This window comes from Phascolarctos cinereus, unplaced genomic scaffold, assembly GCF_003287225.1.
Source record: "Phascolarctos cinereus isolate Bilbo 61053 unplaced genomic scaffold, phaCin_HiC Scaffold_5;HRSCAF=322, whole genome shotgun sequence".
Lineage (NCBI taxonomy): Eukaryota > Metazoa > Chordata > Mammalia > Diprotodontia > Phascolarctidae > Phascolarctos > Phascolarctos cinereus.
The window spans coordinates 355,484,241-355,498,288 of NW_027555958.1; the positions used below are offsets into that span (position 1 = coordinate 355,484,241).

The window sequence follows — 14,048 nt, forward strand, 5'->3', positions numbered from 1 at the left end:
GCTCTTCAAGATTAGATCATTCATCAGTACTATGTAGTTCAGTCTTGTTTACAGAAAAGTGACTTTTCTTTTTGTGCATGCATGGATTTGCAAAGATCACTGCACTGGGTAGCTGGAATAGAGCTAAAACAACCACACATGCTTTTGACCTGTTCCCACTGGTCCTCCCTGCTAAGAAATACCACGCTATAATTTCTTTACTCTGATGAATCATACTTATTTGAAAGAAAGGGAAACAAGATGAGGTTTTTTTTTTTGGTAACATTGCTTATATTTATTTGATGATAAAGTTAGGAAATAACCTGGGACTATTTCCTGATGAACAGTTATTGACCTTGACTGCATGAACAAGCCAACTGATTTCTTAAAGTCAACAGTTGCCAAAGTATTGAAACAGCAAGCAGCCTGATGTGTCCATCAATTTAAAAATATGATAGTCTGGCTTTAGTGCACAGTCTTCTGATTGGTCCAGAGCTGCAGTTAAGTAGTATAAAATACCTAAATGTCTATATGACATTAAGAAGACCAGATTCTTCTGCTCTAGTACTTCTTAGGGTTAAAGACAATGATCTGCCATTTTCAGGATTCCTTAGCCCAAAGGACTTGAAAGGTAGAGGCAAAATCATAGGATTCAGAGCCATTAGTGACCTCATGGATCACCCAGGCCAACCCCCTCATTTTACAGAAGAGGAAGCTAAGACCTAGATAAACTGACTTGTCCAAGGTCACATACCTTGGAATTGCCAGGACTTTAAACCCAGACCCTCTGATTCCAAGGATCCAATCCCCTTTCCATTACCTGTACTGCCTGTTTCTCATTTCAAATCTTTAAATGTCTTAAGTCAGGTTATTTCATGGGACTTAGAGGGAAGGAACTTTTGATGTAATCTAATCCAACCCCCTCATTTTACAGATATGGAATTGAGACCCAGAGAGTTAAGTGGTTTGCCCAAGGTGACATTAGGTAGGAAGCAGACATGAGTCAAGGTATTCTGACGTCAAATCCAGTGCTCTTTCCTTTATACCACATGGACTTTCTGATAGGTATTCTATTTTTCACTCTCTTAAAATGAAATGATGACCTCATTGTCACTTCTGGGATGTCAGCTAAATTTGCAAATGTAAATACTTTTTATTTACATTTACATTTTACATATTACATTTACACAGTGAGGGGTTGGTTCCTTTATAAACAGCTTCATGTTTGCATAGGTATTGGGTTTTTCCCTGCATTTTTCTTGACTTAATATTGTTATACATATGTAAATATGTAAAAAAAAAAGTTATGTCCTATTTACAAAATTAAAGCTTTCATTGAGGTTGCAAAGGGCTACACTACACTTTTTGCATATAATGTCATGAGGCTACAGATCTCTTGCTCTGGGTATCTGGAAATTTTGATCTCTCAGGTACTTAAGACAATGCTACTTTTTGTCAGTCCTAATCATCAGTTCAAGCAGCTGCTATTCATAAACTGAAGGTGCAGATCAAAACTAGGACATAGTGTTTCTTTTATGGAAGATAAGTCTTCAGGTGATGGTAATTTCATGGGAAGTCTTCAGCAGGGTCAGTTATTATTACATCAAAGGACCGAAAAACACAGCCACTGTAAGAGAAGAAGGGAAAAAAAAACACTTTTCAATGACCCCCCCTTTCAGGTCAGGGTTACATGTTAAATACTTTGTAGTGTTATAGTTAGCTTCTTTTGAATAAGAAATACTGTATATCAGAAAAATCGTACACATAAGAGATTTCTTTATGGGCTAAAAGTCAGTATATCAATGAACATTTTAAACCACATCCCCACTTAAAAGACCTAAATTTTTGGCTTAAACTAGTTAAATCGTCTATACGTTATTTCAAACTGGTTATCAAACACTGTGAAGGGTCTTTGTGCCGTGGCCATCCTCCAATCCTGAAATGGACTCCTTCCCCACCTCTCCCTAATTCAGAACATTCTGTGATTCTCATAACCTGCAGAGTGAAGTGGGCACAACCATAACAGTTTCTATCATCATAACATCAGCACTGTAAAAATGAATAACTTTGAAAGACTCAAGGACTCTGATGAATGCAATGACCAACCACGCACGCTTCAGGACAACTGATGATGAAGTAGACTGCCCCCTTCCTGTCAGAGAGAGGATGGACTCAAGATGCAGAGACACTTTTTTTTGGCTAATGTTGGGATTTGTTTGCTTCTGTATATCTGTTACAAAGGCTATTTATTTTTAGTGGGACATGAGAGGTTTGAGGAAAGGAAAATAAATGCTAGTTGAAAAAAGTGGCTCGTATTTGACTACTTTGCATATGTTTGTATTTATTAATTACATTTATGCTATATAATCAGTTAATAAATGTTTACTAAGTGCCTACAGTGTGCCAGGCACTGTGCTAAGCATATATATGTTTATATATGCTTGTTTATTGGTACATTCCAAGTTGATTTTTTCTTTTTTTTTTTTTTTGTACTTGTATCTCCACTGCCTGGCACACCAGTGGGCACTTAATAAATACTTGTTGATTGATTTATGATCCATGTTTCCTTGGGGCTCAAAGCAGTCCCATAAAAAGTTCATCTGACGAACAAGCATCCCCTGAAGGGAGATCTAGATGAGCATTCTTCATACTTGGAAACATCCGAGTGTAGAAAACTGAAGGGTGAGGCGATGGAAAAGGAGGGGAGAGCCAGGGGTGCGGGATGTTTTCATGACACTTGGAAGAAGGAGGGTGGGAAAAGATTGCGTAGGCAGACAAGTTTACTAAAAGAGTAGCAACAGTGACAGGCAGGGGAAGTTCAGGAGGAATGGGATCATGATAGATAAATAAGGATAATATGGGTAGAGTTCTCAGACTTTAACATATACCATATTTTAAGCCTCAATTACACTGTGACTATTTTAGATTGCAATCTTTAAGGGCAGGGGCTGTTTTCTAGATTTCATGTGGCACCAGAATGTTAATGTTCAATTATAAGCAGTTTTAAAATGTGCACTTTGTCGGCCAAAGGTGTTTCCCCATAATACAACAGAAGAGGCATATGTGTCTACACATGTATATATGTGTGTACACATACATGTATATATATGTGGGTGTGTGTATATATGTATACACACACACACACACACACACACACACATACACATACACTAAGCTGCTAAAGTTGAAACCTTATCCATATGTCCAGTGTTCTAGGAAAACTGTAGGTCCATTAAATAAGTCACTCCTATCTCCCTCTTCTCTCCAAAGTATAGGGATGAAACAATCTGCCATTCCACCCAATACTCCCACTGGACCAGTCCTATTGTTCCCATCATCTCTGTCAAGAGCAAGCTCAGGTTCCTCAGTCCCTGATGAGAAATCAAAATTGAGTAATCGTGACAGAGATTCAAACTGGAGTCAGGTGTTAATGAAAAAGGACTCAGCTTCAGTTCTCCCTCACTCTTGTTACTCTTGATGAGATTTTTCAGCTCTGCTTGTTGTCAGGTTGATGTATCAGGCAACCTAGAAAACACATTTAATTTTCATTGCTGGTGATTTCAGTGCAGGCCTCTGTTGGGGCTCCAGGCATGTGTATTGTTCTGCATCTTAAAAACCTATCTCCTATTTAGCTTTATTCTCAGTGGATGAAAGGGATGGAAGCAAAGGTGGGGGATGGGGTGGGGAGAACACCACCAAAAAACCTTGCTTAACGTGCAATTTGACCCTAAGGTGCCGTCTTCACAAATGAGAAAGAAGGAGAAAAATCACAGTAGGAAGAGAAGATGATAGTGAATAATGAGCCTGTAACAAGGACAGGGAGATTTATGGGCAAAAAGAGGAAATGCTCAGAGAGTTGGGTGGACTGGATTTAAAGTGTATGCTGGGCACAGGCACTTATTTAGATCAACCTGTCTTTAGTGGTAGTGTGTTTTTAAAAAGATCATCTGAGGTGGAAGTTTGTCCTTCACAGGGCATTCATAATATTTAAAAGGGAAACCTCTACTATATATTAATCAGCATTGCCTTTCTTTAGCTGTGAGCCACCAAAAAAGACTAATGAAGCCTTTCGCCTTGATCTATACTTGCAAGCTAAAAGCCCTTGGATGTATTTCTTGGAATGAGGAACCAATGATTGGTTGTTCCACACCTCCAAATAAAAGTGCACTGTGGAAGCCTGGAACCATAATAAAAGCAGTAACTACTTTCGAGGTCCATTCCTTTTAGAGCTTTAAAAGGCAGGTCAAGAAGTCCTGGGTCCCTGTGTCATCCTTTAAGTAAAGAGGTCTCCTTCTGAGGAGTAAGATGTTGGTAATAAACCTTGCCAGCTGCCGACTTACACTGGTCAGATTGAGTTCTATTGTTCCGGTGTTCTCCGGGTCCATCTGCTTGAATACCTCTGTAAAGGAAGAGGAGAAAAAGGATATTATGAGCAAAGAGGTTGGAATATGGGCAATTCTCCCCTTGTGTGCCTAGTTCAAAACCACCAAGTCTTTAGTGATGATTTTGTTGACAAAGCACCTTTTTTTCTCCTGCCTCTAAATTCAGGAAGAAGGAATGTCACCCTCATATTACTGAACAGACATCTTTTTGGCTCAGATGCTCTCACCAGCTGTGAAGGGCAGTCTGCTTCTGATGCTAAGAGAACCAAATGGATCTTTTACCCCAAATGCCCACTTACTGAACAGTGTTTCCAGTCGAACTAAGCACCGAACAAAGTTATCAAAGTCGATGATGAGCTCGTCATCTGCAAACCGAGCTATGATGACCTGATGGAGCTGATAGGGTAGCTTGAAACCTAAGGTTAGAACAAGCAAACAATCTTTGTCTTAGGTTTTCTGTAATCTGGTGGTGGGGGGTGCCCCACATAGTATTTACTTGGTGGCAGTGCATGTGATATGGCCACAATTGAAGACCAGGGTCTATGATTTTCTCCTGAATGCAGGGTTATTTTTCCTGGGGGCCTTGGCTCTTTGAAACCAATTCCAGTTTTCAGAAGCTGTGTCAGCTGCTGTTTCTTTGGTTTCCAAATTGCTTTCCTGGGACTCGGCTCTGTCTGGTTCTCTGTCCTCCCTCCTGTTTCGTTTGTTTTAATCAATCAAACCTAGCCCCTTTGTTCCCATCACCCATCCCCATTCTCCATAGTCTTTCCAAGTTGCTCCATTTTTTTAGCTATGTTTTAAAAATTCCTCTTACATAACAGCTTTTTTCATCTTCAGAATCACCCTCATCACTAGATTCTTTCAGGACACCTATTCTTTTCTACTTTGAGACCCCATGTGATCATACATTTTTGTCATGACTATTTTCCCAATCTCCTTCACCACATTTGTTTCCTAGCAGTGCCAATGGGACTAAAGTTCTAGAGTCAAGAAACTTAGAGCTGTAAGGGACTTCAGAGATTACCTAGAATAATCCCCTCCTTCTAGAACATTCCAAGCAAGGTTCTAGTTAGAGATCTCCAGTGATGGAAGAGAATGCACCACTCAGGCATGAGTGGAGAGAACCCAGGACTAGGAGTCAGGAAGGCCTGAGCTCAAACCTTGCTGCATACACTTACTAGCTGTGTCACCTGGGGCAAGTGCCTCAGTTTCCTCATCTGTAACATGTGGATAATAATTATGGGGTTGTTGTAAGGATCAAATGTAAAGTGCCTTACAAAATTTAGAGAGCTGTATAAATGCTATTATTACTCTAGGAGTCGACCATCCCATTGTGGGGACATCCTTAATTTTTACAACGTTCCTTTTTTTTTTTTTACTGAGCTGGAATCTGCCTTTCTCTCCTTTCCAACCACTGCTCTTAATTCTATCCTCAGACCCAAGCAAAACACATTTAATCTCCCTTCTACATGACAACTTGCCTTGCATGTTAAAAGAGTAATTGTGTCCCTTCTAAATCTTCTCCAGGCAAAACATTCTCAGTTCCTTTCATCTCCTCACCCACTTCTGGAGATGTTACAGCTTATCAAAGTCCCTTCTAAAATATGGCTGCCCAAAACGGAACCCAACATTCTTCCTGTGGTAGAGGGCAGGCCTCAATGACTTCTGAGGTTCCTTTCAACTCTGTTGTTCCATGTTGTAGTCTGAATAGGCCAGACTACAGCAGGACTATCACTACCCTGTTCCACATAATCCTAATTGAAGTGTGTGGGTTTTTTTTTTTTTGAGGCAGTTGGGGTTAAGTGACTTGCCCAAGGTCACACAGCTAGTAAGTGTGTGAGGCTGGATTTGAACTCTGGTCATCTTGGCTCCAGGGCTGATGCTCTATCTACTCTGTCACCTAGCTGCCCCTCCTAATTGAAGTTTAAAAAAAAAACAAAACCAGCTCTCCTACGCAACTTGGCTAAATGAGATCCTTTGGGAAGTGCTACGGGAACCTTTCTGGGCCTCAGTTTCTTTCTCTGTAAAATTAGAAAGTTGGCCTAGATAACCTATAAGAGGTCCCTTCCAGCTCTAAATAACGTAAGCCTATAAATTTTTTTTTTTATCATTTTTAGCATGGCTGGACTGCTAGAGTTTCCTCAGAGTCTTAAATTCAGAAAGAGAACTAGGAGGGGGAGATTCTATACCAAGTCACATTTTACCAGTTATTCTTTTGAAAGCTGGGGAAAAAAAGAGATGTAGTGGCTACTTTATTTTGGGGGGCAGTTTACTGGATTTTCATTAACGAAAGATGATTTGCAATGATTCTGGAATAAATGAAAGTCTTTGGGATGTGTTACCTGCTTCTTCTAACGCTTTACGCATCTCGTAGGCATTCATGGTGCCAGACTTATCAACGTCCATCTCCTTGTAAATTTTCTGGAACAAGCAGACATGAAGAACCTGACTTTTTAAAGCATATTTAATCTTCTATGTTTCATGCAAAGCAGGAATATTTTTCCCAAACAACTACAGACTTTTAACTTAATACTGTCAATAATCTTAGGGGAAATCGATTGGTTTTCTGATTTAGTTGACTGAGAAAAGTGAATTTTGTAGCCATGTACTCCAGCTGGGTCTGTGTGTGTTTCTCTCTAAGTATGAAGCCCACTCTGTATTCCGCTGACCCAAGAATGCTTAAAATCTTGGGCTTTGGGGCCTAACGTTTTTAGTAATCACATATGTGATAGTTTTATATTATAAATGTTTCTTACCTCACCCTTCCCCCTCTCTCTGCATTCCCTAACCCCTTCCTGGAAGGGTCTGTCTTACTATCTATTAGGTTTTCCTTTATCAAGTCTCAACATGACTTCCAGCTCCTTCGTGATGCCTTCCCTGACTCCCCTGGGAAGAGGTATTTTTGTCTCCTCAAACTTCACTCAGTACTTTGCCTGGACCTTTCTTCACATCGATCACCCTCTGTTCCTTGTGTGTATGTGTAGTTCAGATGATGACCTTCTTGACAGCAGGACTCTATTTCTGGCCCTGGCTTTGTCTCCCCAATGCCTTACACAGAATAGATCTTTAATGGCTTGTTGAACTAAATTGGCCATTCTTTATCAACCAGTCAGAAGGTCATTTGACAACAGTGAATTATCGCTGAGCCAAATTATGCCAACTCTCTTCTCTCTGCAAGTTCTAAATGCCAAATTGGCAAAATATTGAGCAGTCATTTCAGGGTACACTTCTTTTTAAATTTTTGGTTTATTTTTATGAAATCAAAAATGTCTACCAGGTACAACTTGCTTTTTTTTAAAGTATATAATAAATTTAACGTTAGTTCTCCAACTGCACTGCTTATCTGTCTCTTCCTGTACTTCCTTCTGCATTTTTAGAATGTTTCATTGGTGCCCTTTTTTCCTCTCTCTAAGACTGAGCTACAGAGAAAGTGCTGACCTTCCCTGGTAGAGGGAGTTTTATCACTTGGGAATTCCCTATATAGCTGGTGATATCTTATCACTAATATTAAACCCCTCTCCTTTCTATAATTACTACCCTGCCCCATCCTGCCCAGAATAACCACGTAACATCAAGTAAAGCACATTTGGTAGCATTTCTGAATTGCTTCTAATCGTTTATGATCATAGTAGAGGTCCACGAATGAAGCATAGAAAAGACTTATTTAACCAAGAAAATCCTGATAGTTGTGTGACTGTGGTAGTAGTGGCCAGCCCTGTCTTCTGCCCAGCCTTTTCCCTACTACAGGTGAAATCAAGCCATAAGACAATGCTCCAAGACAGTACCACCCCCCCCAAAAAGTGCCTTGTTTTCTAAAATTATGTATGCACAGAGATACATTTGTGCCCCCAATTTTTCCTTGTGATATAGATGTAATTTTTAAAAAAGTGTTTATAAATTGTACACTCCCAAATTTTAAAGCATTAAACCACCACACTGAGAATATCCTTATGTGAAGGTAGAGGAACTATCTCCCAACCTCCCACCCACCGTGCCTTGAATCATACCTGGTATTTTTGTATTTTTGACCAGAGAAGGTAGAACTCCTTCAGGCCCAGTTTACCACTCCCATCAGCCTGCCTTTTATTAAGGAAAGATCTTTGGTACAATGTAGAATTCTGAGATTCAAATCAGAGTGCTCTTACTTGTCAGGGTCTATTCAGGAAAATCCTACAGAAAGACTCATTTTGTCTGGGTTAATGTTGGCTGGCCCTAAACCTAACCTTGGAAGTTTGGGAGAGGAGGCAAAAATGGGGACATGGACTTACACTGGCTTGGGTTGCTCCTCTGATGTTACCATCCCTTCTGCCCCTCAGTGATATGCTGATGTTTTACCACGGATATTTCCTGACGTCTTGTTAGGCTTTTGTAAAGGGATTGGCAGCCAACTGGCAATGGGTATCCTGCAATGAGGTTTTTCGTAGGCTAGGAAAATTTCTTGCCATACCTTCTCACTAGCTATTAGAGACCATGGGGAAAAGCGGCCAAGGTGCCAGTTTTCCTTAGCTTAGCAAAGTGCCAGGTAAAAGGCTGGTGGAGGTGTGGGTAATAAACTAGAAATGATTATAGCAGGAAGAATCCTATCATCCAGAAATTGAAAAGGAAACATTTAGACCACTGGATCAGTAAATTAATTTTTGAAAAAAATTGGCTTAGGGATATATTGTCAGGGTTATTAGGCTGGTAGCTAAGAGAATGCTACAAACATAACTTCGATTTAAGCTAAGCATTTGACAAAATGTGTCATGCTATTCTTGTGGAAACGAGAGAAGTGTGGGCTAGACAACAGTATAGTAGATGGATTCAAAACTGTTGAATATCCAGACCCCAAGAGCAGATATTAATGATTTGATAGCAACAATTTGAATACTGGTCTCTGGAGATCTGTCCTTGGTCCTATACTATTTAATAGTTTTATTAGCAACTTGCCCTCGGCAGATAGGACATTAGCTTATCAAACCTGCAGATGTTAAAAAGCTGGGAGGAAAGACAGTCTGGATCCAAAAAGATTTTGACAGGCTAGAATGCTGGGCCAAATCCAAGAAGATGAACTTTAACAGGAGTAAGTGTAAAGTCTTATATTGGTGTAAGGTTAAAAAAAACTAATTTCCCAAGTATAAGCTGGAAAAGGCATGTTTGGGCAGTCTTTTGTTGGTAGACCTAGGGATTTTAATGGATTGTGAGCTCAAAAATGTTTATTGCATTGGATTGACTAAGTTAACAATTTAATTTAGATTGCATTAAGAGAGGAACAGCCTCTAGGTCTAGGGAGTAGTAATCCCTCTGTATTTTGCCCTGGTTAGACCACAACTGGGGTTATTATGTTCAGCTCTCAGCATTACATTTTAAGAAAGATATTATTAAGACTGCCCAGAAAATGACAACCAGGATGGTGGAGGGCTGTGAGATCATGCCATATGGGAACTGGTTACAAGAACTGAGGATGTTTAGCTCCGACTCTAAGAGAGGATCCTTGGGGGAGCCAGCACAACACTAGTCACCAGCATTTGAAGGGCTGTCATATGGAAGAGGGATTGGATGCATTCTGCTTGGCCAGAGAAGGCAGACTGAGAAGTATGGGTGGAAGAGAGTGCAGGCTTGATTTAGGCTAAGCTTCCTAGCAATCAGAGCTATTCCAATGTGGAATGGACCATCTAAATACAGAGTAGGTTCTGTCTTCAGAGAGGTTCTCAAGCAAAGGCTGGATGATGGCCCCTAGTGCAGTCTATCATAGAGGGAGTTTTTGTTCAGGTGTGGGCTGGCCCAGATGGCTTTTGAGGTATCTCTCCACCCTGAGATTCAGTGAACTGAACTGCAGAAACACATTCACTCAGGAAACAATCTGGACAAAACCCAAGATGGCCACATGGGAATGGTTTAGATGAGCCATGAGTCAGTTTCCTTAGAAGAAGTGGAAGTACTTCTTTTTTCTTCCTGATTCCCCGTGTCGCCTGTTAGGGTGACGTCTCTCCAACAGAGGCCACAACAGAAGCCTGTGATTCAGGGAGGGGACCCAGGTCTCACTTCTCAGACAAGCTGGACATTTTTGAGCCTGCAGTCTCGCTAATCACTTTTCAAATTCCACCCTCCTCCCCCCTCCCCACTCCTTTCTAGTAGTGTTGCTTCTTGCCTTCCTGGTTTTTTTACTTTAACCTCAGGAGTTAACAACTTTCTTTCACGACCTCTCCGCACCCAAGCTCACAGATAAATATCCAGCTTTGGTGATCCGATGCCACTTCTTCCGCCAAAGGCGGCATCTGTACAAAGCCCCAGTTCTGAGTTCCCTAGCACATGTTTAAGGATACATCTAGCATGTCAACCATGATCTTGCAAGTCTCGATGCTGAAGCCATCCGACTTGATATCTGGACCTAGAAGATGTAGAAAGAAAGTCAGATCTTTTGATGTTGGTGTTTTGAGTGTGAACTCCTGGAGGGCAAGTGGGTGTACTACATTTCTGTAGTTCTGTATGGTGCCTAGCAAAGGCCAGGGGGAGAGAAGCATTGGATAATTTTTTAAAACAAACGAATAAGAAGTAGTTGGACTATTTCTACAGTATTAAGGCCCAGAGAGTGCCCCCTGTGGATGTGAGACATAAGTGGGGGGAAGCAGAGATATGTTTTCCATTAGGTTATGCCCTCATAACTAAGGAAACAATTAGGCTAGAAACCAACCAATACTAATAAAAATAGTTGAAATTTTAAAATAGTACTTGTTAGTTGTGTGACCTGCTTAATTGGTCATGTTTCCTCATCTGTAAAGTGAGGGAGCTGGACTTGATAATCTCTGTGGTCTCAGCTCAACCTCTCTGACATGATTCTATTAAAGCATGGCTCTATGCATTCCATGGAATGTTAGGACTGTCTGTGAAAAGCCACAGGAAGGGGTGAATTTTGCTCGTTCTATTATTTTTATAAGACAAAAAACACAAAAAAATCTCCACAGAAGTGTATCCACCTTGCTGGAGACATGTGCAGTTATCTCAGGGCAGAGAGTTTCTTTGGAGCTGCCATCTTGGTCACCTATGACCTTAGAAATAGGGGACCTTGATATGGGCCTGTTTATAGTTTGAGTATGGCTTTCTCAGAGCCTCATTTCTAGGGAAATGCATGTGTTGGGTCTGCAAAAGGCTACATGGGCAGGAGGAGTGAGTGTGTGTGTGTGTGTGAGAAGGCTGTGGAGTGAAGAGGGGATGGGCCCATGGCCAGGCCCCTGGCATCACCAGTCAGGAAGGGGAAGAGCATGCTGAGCTCAGAGACACATGTGGGGCAATTAATACTCTGTAGCAGAAAGGAGGTTTCCCTACCCTGCATTCCCCTTTTGTCCATCCATCTGTGAATTAACAATGAGGCTCTTGGTCTTCATGGACCCGTGATTACCACACATCTGAGACACTGCCATGACCTCACTGTGCCTGGTGGCCTCTGGGGTAAACACCACCTCATTTCCCACATGGCAGGGAAGCCTTGTTGGGTTGGCTTCACCACAGCTTGAGGTGGTATGTGTCTGGGCCTGGGGACATCTACACTTTAGCCATGTTAAAGTCATTTTAAACTTCCCTCCCTACTGTACCTGGGTGTTCCTGGTTGGGCTGCATAAGCTGTAATGTGTGTGTGTGTGTGTGTGTGTGTGTGTGTGTGTGTGTGTGTGTGTGTGTACATGCACACTCATACATATGTACATGTGTGTGTGTATACATGTACACTCATACATATGTACGTGTGTGTGTGTGTGTGTGTGTGTGTGTGTGTGTATTTTGGTTCATACAGGACCAGAAGGACCTTTTATCTTTCTGCTTTTATGGGATCCTTGACATTGATATAAAGGCAGCCAATTGGTGCAGTAGATAGAGTGCTGGGCCTAGGGTCAGGAAGACTTATCTTCCTGAGCTCAAATCTGGCCTCAGACACTTACTAGCTATATGACTCTGGGCAAGTCACTTACCCTCTGTTTGCCTTAATCCATTGGAGAAGAATGGCAAACCACTCCAGTATCTCTGCCAAGAAAATCCCGTGGACAGTATGGTCCACAGGGTCACAAAGAGAAAGAAACAACCAAACAACTAAATAACAACAACAAATGATACTGACATATGTTGGAATGGTGGACCCAGCAGGGTTGTGAAGGTTTTTGTACGCTGTCTTCCCCTTCAGAATGCAAGCTCCTTAAGGGCAGGGGATGTGACTTTTACCTTTCTTTATATCCCTGCACAGTGCCTGGTACATAGTAAGCACTTAATAAATGCTTGTTGACTGATTCTTCCAAAGGCCTTGTTATCTGTCCTGGCAGGGCGAGGGGTGGGTCTACTTCTGGCTGGAGAGATGGAATAGAGGCCATACTTGAACACAAGTCTTCCAGGCTTCATGGCCAGCTCTCTGACCTTGGCTTCTGGAATTGGTTTCTATACCTTGCTGTTGGAATATTTTCAAATGTGCAGTGTTTTTCAAATTCACTGACTTGGTTCAATGGCAGAGATTATTTTTCCACGCATAGCCCTAGTCAAAGATCTGGGGTCATTTTATTATCTCTCTCTCTCTCTCTCTGTCTCTCTCTCTAATTATCATGCATGAAATGGAGATTTTTAAAAAATCCTTTGGCCACCAGCACTGGAATCATCCAATCAATTTCTCCTTTTCCCACTGGCCCATTGGTGGATTCTCTCTACTTCAGTCATTTCCTTTTTGAATAGAGCTTTGAACTACTGGCTTCTGGCTGGCATCAATGGAGTTATCTCAGCCTTTTATTCTGCCAAGAGAGGGCTGCCATCAATAATAATGTAGAGGGAAGATACTCTACTTTCCCCCCTTCTACCCCTAAAGGAGAAGAATAGGGTTTGGGGAACTGGAAGGAACAGATACTTACGTTTTGCTAGGACCCTCCTCAGGATAGTCTTCAGCTCAAAGGCAGAAATCTCAGCATCCTGTGGAAACACAACACACAAAAAGATACCACACACATATTGTCAGTTTCTACCTGAATCAGAGTAATCACAGGGCTGAAACACAGCCATGGAAAGGAAAAAAGCGAGACTCAACAAAATATTGCAATAAGCATCATCAGACCCTGATGCCAGGCACCCAGACAACATCTCACTTCCCTGAATGTCTGGATCTTAATGAAGGTGCACAGTGAGATGATTCTGGTACAGGAGGGCTTTGGCAATCAGCGCAAGGGGACAGTCCCAACCAGGATTTGGTCCATCAAGCTTTTCCTGGCCACTTCTAGCTCCAGTGCTGGTTTTGTTTGTTTGGCTTTTTTCCATTTCACTCTCCTGCTCCCACACCTAAAGTACCAGCTGTACTGCTAACTGGATCAAGTCCAGATTTCTCCTCATTGTCTTCAAGGTCCCTGCCTGCTCTTTTCATCCTCATTCATTGCTCTTCACTAAAGATTCTCCCCCTTTTTCCAGGGCTGCTGCCTCTCCTGCCTTTCTGTTCCCACTTCTATGCCCACTTGGCACATCCTTCTCATTCTTTTGGAACAAATCTCTCTCCTTTTAAAACACTGCTCAACATGGCTAATATGGAAATATGTCTTGCATGACTTCACATGTATAATGGATATTATATTGTTTGCCTTCTCAACGGGTGGGGGAGGGACGGGACGAAAGGAAAGAATCTGGGACTCAAAATTTCAAAAACTGAATGTTAAAAATAAATTAAAGAAACAACATTGTTCAGTGAGGAGA

General features: G+C 41.5%; 1 protein-coding gene across 1 annotated transcript in view; it reads right to left on the reverse strand.

Moving 5' to 3' along the window:
• Positions 1-1,101: 1,101 nt before the first annotated feature.
• CAPN2 (calpain 2) overlaps positions 1,102-14,048 on the reverse strand; it is an 88,330-nt gene continuing 75,383 nt past the window's right edge. The window contains exons 15-21 of the mRNA XM_020982187.2: positions 13,223-13,280; positions 10,667-10,731; positions 8,369-8,437; positions 6,704-6,782; positions 4,661-4,777; positions 4,320-4,378; positions 1,102-1,606 (exon numbers count right to left, since the gene is read on the reverse strand). Of these exons, the coding sequence (XP_020837846.1) occupies positions 1,583-1,606; positions 4,320-4,378; positions 4,661-4,777; positions 6,704-6,782; positions 8,369-8,437; positions 10,667-10,731; positions 13,223-13,280 (471 nt within the window). The 3' untranslated portion in view covers positions 1,102-1,582. The remainder of the gene's footprint in view (positions 1,607-4,319; positions 4,379-4,660; positions 4,778-6,703; positions 6,783-8,368; positions 8,438-10,666; positions 10,732-13,222; positions 13,281-14,048) is intronic.